General features: G+C 44.9%; 1 protein-coding gene across 2 annotated transcripts in view; it reads left to right on the top strand.

Moving 5' to 3' along the window:
- The first annotated feature begins 11 nt into the window (after positions 1-11).
- Positions 12-8,193, top strand: part of DROSHA (drosha ribonuclease III) — an 80,432-nt gene continuing 72,250 nt past the window's right edge. The window contains exons 1-3 of one of the 2 annotated variants that reach the window (XM_037380327.1): positions 12-66; positions 2,627-3,484; positions 7,245-7,337. In XM_037380327.1, the coding sequence (XP_037236224.1) occupies positions 2,634-3,484; positions 7,245-7,337 (944 nt within the window). In that variant the 5' untranslated portion in view covers positions 12-66; positions 2,627-2,633. Of the gene's footprint in view, positions 67-2,626; positions 3,485-7,186; positions 7,338-8,193 lie in introns of those variants that run through there. The other variant, XM_037380328.1, reaches the window with a different exon arrangement.

Raw genomic sequence — 8,193 nt, 5'->3', positions numbered from 1 at the left:
CCACCGCTTTCCTCTTCCGGAGCCGGGGCGCTGCGGGCCGGGCTAACCGCGGCGGCGGGGCGCCAGGTGGGCTCGGCGTGCCCGGCTGCCTGCTGGGGGGCGCGGAGCGGGCGGGGGCTCCGCTTGGGCCGCTCCGCCCCGCCCGCGGTGCCGCGGCTCTCTGCGGGGGGCTTGTGGCCAGGGCGGGCGGCGGGGCAGGTCCACGGGGAGGGGGTGTGTTGGGGGGGGGGCGCGGCGGCGCCGGTGCTGACGAGCTCCGCGGTGCTGGGGGGTGGCGGGGCCCAGGCGGCCCCTGCCGGCAGCTCCTCCCGCGGCCGCCGGGCTGCGGCTGGGGAGACCCTGCGGGTGGGGAGAGGGGCCGTGCGGCGGGGGCCGCTCATGGCCGGGTTTGTCCTCGCTGTGTTCTCTGCCGGCCCCTCGGCGGCCGCGGGAGGCGGCACGGAGCGCTGGGGGGCGGTGGGAGGAGGCCGGGCCTCGGTGCCCCCTTGCTCTCGGCTGTGTGTCTGCAGGGAGAGAAGTTTCCTCGGTGGTTTTCCAAGGAGCCTCTGGTACTTCTGCGTGCCACAGCTTCCGTCAGCGCGATAAATTCTGGGTGTCTTCTGGGTGACGGGAAAAGTTTGCCCTTTCCAGTGTTTTTGAACTTAAATTTAAATGAAAATTTAATCGGACCAAACTTTGCAGCAGAGGGGGCTTTCAAATAATTTGGGTGTACAAAATAACTTCATGTATTTCTTTTGGTATTTTTTTCAGCTGTGATTCTGTGTATTCGGAAGCAGTGAAGTTGAGGGGGTAGAACCAGAGCAGTGCTCTGTCGTTGGGGAAGTCTTGGGATTCTGTTTGAGAGAGCTGATAAACAAAACCTTTTGTTTGAATGCTGTGACAAGTTAAAAGGAAAAGTGCTTTAAGGCAAGGCACCCTGGTACAGTGGCCTGTACTTTTAATTTAAGCTAATAAGAGTTTAGCGCAGCCAGTTTAAATAAAATGCGTATGTAAATGTCAGCACAGCACAGTATAGAACAGATTTCTGTTACAAGCCTGAGCTGTGTATGATCATGACTGGAGAACCAAAGCAGAATTGATTCAGCTGAAATCCATCCAGTGGATTAGAATTATAATGACAAAATGTTGCACTATTGCTAGCCAAAATAATGGGGCCGTGTTGTCCCATTCTGTCCGTCGTCTCCCGCCCCCCCCCAGATCCTTTTCTTTTTGAGGGCTTTTACGAGGTTGGAGGGTAATGAGCAGGCACAGGCTGACAGGAAGGAACAAGTAGATCTCCTAAAAATGCGGGATTCTCACTTGGTCTGTTGGTTGTTTTGGAGAGGGAATGAATGCCACTGTCACAGATTCCTGTGGCTTCCACTAAGCCTTGAGTGCACAAGTAGAGACTTTGGGGTCCCCTTGGTTCCTCCTCCTTGATGTCAGTCCTTTCCCTCTTCATGTCTTTTCCTTTCTCCCTCTCATTCACCAGAAGTTGTCAACTATGTCAACTTGGCAAGCTATGTCTTTTGCAGCGCTGGCACCAGAATGCAGCTGAAAGTAGTGCTCTGAGCAGTCTAGGCTGGCCATGTTGTGTTGGTTGCAGCTGGGAGAATATTCTGTGTGTGCACTTCAGCATCAGCAAAGCCTCAGTAAATGAGGGGCTTTGTTTTCTTTATCTGGTGATCTTTCCAATTATGCGTGTGTCTTTCTCCCTCCCCCTTATGGAAGACTATGTATTTTACTACTTTGACTGCTTAAATATTTACTTTTTTCTCTCCGTCCATTCCAGCCAAGACATCAAAATTATTTTTTTATTTTATTTTAAATGGTTTCTTCCTTTCTTCTGGTTTTTGAAACTTAACATTGTAATTAAAGAATTAACTTTAATGAAACATAGTGTTTTTCATTTATAAAGATTAATGTAATACATTAAATATGTGAATAGTTTTGAGCGAGGTGTAAGCCTGCTTGAGGCAGTGGCAATTGCTGGAAAGGTAACAGGGCCAAGCAGGCAGCAGAGGGATATTTTTTGGGGGGGGGACGGAACACAGCAACGACCATTTATTTCAATGAAATTGGAGTAACAGCACAGACTACATAATATTTTTTTTCTGTGACCTGTAAGACTAATTCCACAAAAATACACTAATCTAACTTAAAATACTTTGAAGTATCTGGTGAATTCAGTCCTTCGCTAAATTGAGGTCTCAGTTGTGAGTGTAAATGGCTACTATATAATTTGAAACTTACATAAGTTGTTGGACCAGGTAACTTGATGTTTAGAATAATCTTCTAGAAAGGACTCCTCATTGTGGGACTTTGGATGACAACTGCAGTTGTTAAAGTGAGTGGTTTCTTTGGTGTGGGGTATGTGAAAGCTCTGTATCAAAGTGTCTGGTGAGTACAGGTAGAGGTGCTTATATCCTTGGCTAGTTGTCGTTGGCTAGTTGTTGAAATTAACATTGCCCTAAGTCAGAGAGCATGGTCTAGTTTGGGTTCTAGGGCCCGAGGAGCACAAAGCTCCCAGTGAAAGTCAGTGGACATCCTTTACCCTTTCTGCAGAAACTGTACTTTCGGAGCTTTGGGAGTACCTGCAAATGCATTTTGGACATCCTACAATGGACTTTTATTTTCCTCATTAAAGGTGAGCCATGTCTTTCCATTCTGGGCGAGGATGTCCCCGTGGTCAGGGAGGACCAGGAGCAAGAACTTCAACACAGGCTTACCGCCCTCAGAACCTACGGCAGCTTCACCCACAACAGCCCTCTGTACAATACCAGTATGACCAGCAAACTGCCCCTCCAACAACATATTCAAATCCTCCAGCCACTGGCTACATGCCTCCCAGGCCAGACTTTGTGCCCTATCCTCCTCCAGTGCCCCCTTCCACGCAAAATCCCATCAGCCAGTGTCCCATGAGGCCACCATTTCCAAACCACCAGATGAGGCAGAGCTTCCCAGTGCCTCCATGCTTCCCTCCCGCTCCTCCACCAGTACCAAATCCTAGCAACACTCCTGTGCCAGGAGCTCCTGCTGGACAAAGCACCTTTCCTTACATGATGCCTCCTCCCACAGTACCACATCCTCCCCCACCACCAGTCATACCACAGCAAGTCAACTACCAGCCTGTGTACTCCGCAGGGTATTCCCAGCAGTCGTTCCCACCGCCTAACTTCAATAGCTATCAGCACAACTCTGGCTCCTTTCAGAGCAGCGCTACCAACAGCAGTGGTGGCAGCAGCCATTTTCGCCACACCAGTCAGTACCAGGGAGAGAAGTCGCAAAGTGACCGACGATCTCCGGACAGGAGCAAGCACTATGACGAGCACCGACATCGTGAACACAGTCACATCCACAGTGACAGGCATCGGTCCACTAACCATGGGGATCGTCGGGATCGAGGCCGGAGCCCAGATAGGAGGAGGCAGGAAAGCAGTCGGCACCGGACAGATTATGACAGAGGAAGGATATCGCCTCACCACAGAAGTTATGAGCGTAACAGGTAACTTGAGGTTTTTTCTGCCTGCAGAGGGAGAGCTGTCATCATTATCCCATAGTATTTGTTTGCATCAATGTTCTTTCCTCATCCTTGTTTTTTTCCCCTCTAGCCTGGGAGGTAGCTAATACTGAGGTCTGGAAAGAGCTACTGTTTTGACATCTTTCAGGTACACTGCTTTTGCCTCACCTTTGTGAGCTGTCAGACTTTTTGCCCTTGTCCATGGACATAGCCAGAAGCAAAGAAGCTCTTTAAAAACAGTGGATTGCTGAGTAGTGCTCTACTGTCATGGGTGTTTACTGTAAAACTTAGGCACATGTGGCATGAAAGTAGAGTTGGCACAACTTTGTGCAAAGGACTGCTCAGAGTTGAGCCTTGCAAACAGTTAAGTCCCAACACTTCAAATTTCAAGATTTAGTTACCAGAATTAGGGTTCTAGGCGTTACTTGAATTCAGTCTTACTTTGAGTAACCTTTGTATTCTGTAGAGAACCAGCACTTGGGGGGGGGCAGGGCTTATACTTTTATAGGTGCATATATCTAATAGCCGCAGTGAGGTGTTCACTGCAATGTGCTTTTCACTAGTTCTTTGTACTGCTGTGTTTCCATCCTCATGGGAGACCAGTGCAGATGTGCAGGCTTTGAGAGACCTCCCAGTGGGTGCTTAGAACTGCCTGTGTGATCCTCTCCAGGATGAAAACCTTGGCAAGCCAGCCTGTAATGTCAAGAGGACTGAGGTGAAAATTAGCATACACCAGTTAAAAGAAATAGGCAAGTTGTAGGCTGTGTTGACATAATTCAGATGGATGAGCGTGGACTGCTTATTTTTGGGTGCATCGTGAAGTTTCTGTCCGTCTGCTTCATAGGCACAAACAGTTTGCAAGTTACGAGCTGACCTGATGCGATTTGCTACATGGTGTTCTAGAGCAAACCATCATCAGTTAAATCTTTCAGATGTCTTAGTTTTGCTTTCTTGGTGGCTTTTTTTATGCCTAGGTCAATATTCAAAGAGATACTGGAAAGTTAAATACTTAAGGATTTATCAGGGTGCCTGGATCATGTGCTCTTAATTTTAGAAGCTCTGAGCTTTCTCATGTCATGTGTGGGACATGAATTTACATGTAGTGCCTGTGGACATGAAGCCACTTTGATTTAGATATGCAGAGATTTAATTGCAGAATGTCAGGCAGCTGTATTTAAAAAAAGAAAAACACCACAACAACCCAGACCTCACATTCAGTCAGTTTACTTTGATTTCCATAAAAGAATTTTGCTAAAACTGAATGCAGCTGGCATTAATACACTGGCCTTTTCTGTATGATGAGCGCTTGTGGAATTTTCTGCCCTTTGTAGGTGACTCAAATAGTTGCCACATAATTTAATAATTTATTCTTTATATTTTGAAGTTCAGTTTCAAGTTTTGAAAATGTATATTTTAAGCAGCTTCTTTCTCAAACATTTGTGCATTACTGTCTGAGTCCGACAGCTTCCAGGTCTACTTGACAGTGTAGCTGCTTATTTTAAAGAGAACTGTTTGCTGGCCTTAGTGTGTTTTTTGCACAGCATCCATCTCAAGCAGATCAGATGGTGTAGAATATGTTCTCTCCAAAGACAGAAATCCGTGCTTGAGCAAGGCACAGAGAAAGACGAACAGGTATGGGGAAGAACAATAGATAATTTATATGAATTCTATGCTTTGTAAATTTGCATTCTGTTTATAGTTATGCACGTGGAAACATACCTATATATGTTCATAAATAATCTTTATTCATTCTTTTAGCCCACCAAACCACCTGAGGCATGTATTTATAATTCCCTGTGTACTAGCAGACTCATTTACTAGGAGACTTGACAGATACACAAATGATAATATGAAAGCTGCCTGTGTGATCTTTGCTGCCTCATGTATACAGTAATTTCAGAGAATCATTTAGATTGGAAAAGACCCTTAAGATTGAGTCCCACTGTTAACCTAGCACTACCAACTCCACCATTAAACCGCATCCCTAAGCACCACATCTACATGTCTTTTAAGTACCTTCAGGGATGGTGCCTTAATCACTTCCCTGGGCAGCTGATTCCAGTGCTCGATAATGTTTCAGTGAATAAACTTTTCCTAATGTCCAATCTAAACATTGCCTGGCACAACTTGAGGCTGTTTCTCTTGTCCTGTCACTTGTTACTTGGGAGAACAGACCAACACCCACTTTGCTACAACCTCCTTTCAGGTAGTTGTAGAGAGCAATAAGGTGTCCCCTGAGCCTCCTTTTCTCCAGATCAAACAGCCCCAGTTCCCTCAGCCATTCCTCCTAAGACTTGGTCTCTACACCCTTCACCGGCTTTGTTCTTTGGATGCCCTCCAGCAGCTTAGTGTCTTTTGTATAGTGAGGGACCCAAAACTGAACACAGTATTTGAGGTGCAACTTCACCAGTGTCGATGTCCTGGTTTTAGCAGGGATAGAGTTAACTTTCTGCCTAGCGACTGGTACAGTGCTGTATTTTGGATTTAGTATGGGAATAACTTTGATAGCAATGAATAAAAACATCAGTGTGTTAAGTAGCGTTTATACCAAGTCAAGGACTTTTCAGTTTCTTAGGCCCTACTAGTGAGAAGGCTGAAGGGGCATAAGAAGTTGGGAGGACGCAGCCAAGGCAGCTGACCCAAACTGGCCAAAGGGGTATTCCATGCCATAGGACATCACGCTCTGTATATAAACTGGTTGGGGGCTGCAGCTTAGGAACTGGCTGGGCATCGGTCGGCAAGCAGTGGAAAGTTGCATTGTGCGTCACTTGTTTTGTAGATTTTAATTCTGTTATGATTATCAGCATTATTTGTATAATCATTATTATTTTCATCCTTTTCTGATTAAATTGTTTTTATCTCAATTCGTGGATTTTCTTACTTCTACTCTACTGATTCTCTCGCCTGTCCTACTGAGAGGGAGTTAGCAAGTGGCTGCGTGGTGCTTAGTTGCTGGCTGTTAAACCATGCAGCTGCGTATGTAGGGATGGTCACTTCCATGGTCCTGCTGGCCAGGCTGTTTCTGATACAAGCCAGGATGCTGTTGGCCTTTTTGGCCACCTGGGTACGCTGTTGGCTCATGTTCAGCTGGATGTCAACCACCACTACTAGGTCCTCTGCTGGGCAGCTTTCCAGCCACTCTTCTCTAAGCCTTCAGTTAATTTAAAGTTATTTTGCCCCAGAAATATGTTTGGCTGGTCAAGTTCTTTATGTATGTATGCAAGTTGAGTATTGTAGATGAGATTCATAGTTTCAGCATGATGCAGGTTTTCTGTGTCTGTCGGTTTTTTGTGCATGCTTGAAGTGGCTGTCAGGAAGAGAGGGATTGCCTGAAATACTTGAATGACTGCTGTGCTTACAAAGCTATTGTGCGTGCAGTAGGTTTTCTTTCCTATCCTTGAGGCATTACGAGTGGTTAAAGATACGGTAATATTACCCTTTGCCATTTGTAACAGGAGAAGAGGAAGAATGGTAACAAGTCCTGTGGTGAGTTTATAGAAGTTACCTCTGTATGGTATGAATTAACCATTATATTGAGATTGATATGACAAAGGTGGAGGAGATAGGTGAACTCCCTCTTACAAATTTCTTGAAGGTCTGCGTTGAGAATATCAGGGTTCTTAGCAGTCAGCACATGTATGTTGTTTTGCATAACATGATTTTAGCTTGCTTCTGTGCTCCTTTCAGGTGTGGAACATATGAAATGCCAGATTTCTCATTTAACTTATCTTTTGAACTCTCCAAGGGAGCGGGAGAGGGAGAGGCATAGGCACCGTGACAGCAGAAGATCACCATCACCCGACAGATCCTACAAAAAAGATTACAAGAGAGCAGGAAGGTAAGGAAAGTCACCTTCAGCCTCTTGTGTGTTTGAGGCTCTGTGCATCCACGTGAGTTTTATGTACGGAGATCTGCATATATGCCTGGTTTGAAACACAGAGAAAATGTGTCTTAAATTTATAACAATCTGTTTATACATGCAAACATCAGCTATCTCAAGACCTTGTAGAGTTAGACATAGGATTAATCTCTGGAGAGAGGGCTTCACTGTTGTGTTCTAAAGACTTCCTCCTACATCTGCTTCCAGTCTGTAAAGTGCCAAGATTATTTAAAGTCATTCTATGTTTAGGTCATCTTTTAGGAGGCTTTTTTATATTGATGCCCCTTTCCTTCTGAATCTTGGATAGTTGAAATCAACGCAACATTATTGGCTTTGTAGGCAGATGAGATAAAAAAAAAAGAAAAAGTAGTTTTCCTGCATTAAGCTTTTGAAGGCATTGCTCTTGAAATACATAGGGAATATCACAGGTTGTGGTGTTCAAAGGTGTGCCAGAGTTAGAGCAACACAAGCAGTTTGGCTTCTGTATAATCCTTTTAATGAACCCCTAATTATTTTCTCATGCAAATAGTTTTTATTATCTATGTATTAAAACTTCTTCATATTGTAACTTGTAGTTGTGAGTGACATGACTTTTAGGTTTTAGTGATGTTTCCAACTTTGGCACATCTAAAACTAAAATCACCTAGAATACAAGCAGGAATTTTATCCTAAAATAGCATGTATTTTTTTATTCTTGAATAAAGTTTAAAATAAAAACGCACTTTCAATCTTAAGTAGTTTTTTCTAGTAGGTCACACTTACACAGTGATGCATGCACTTACTCTTTATGGTGCAAGTTAAAAGCAGGAAGAGG

This window comes from Falco rusticolus, chromosome 3 (genome assembly GCF_015220075.1).
Source record: "Falco rusticolus isolate bFalRus1 chromosome 3, bFalRus1.pri, whole genome shotgun sequence".
NCBI lineage: Eukaryota > Metazoa > Chordata > Aves > Falconiformes > Falconidae > Falco > Falco rusticolus.
Note: the sequence above shows the minus strand (reverse complement) of the source record. Positions and strands in the feature narration are given on the sequence as shown.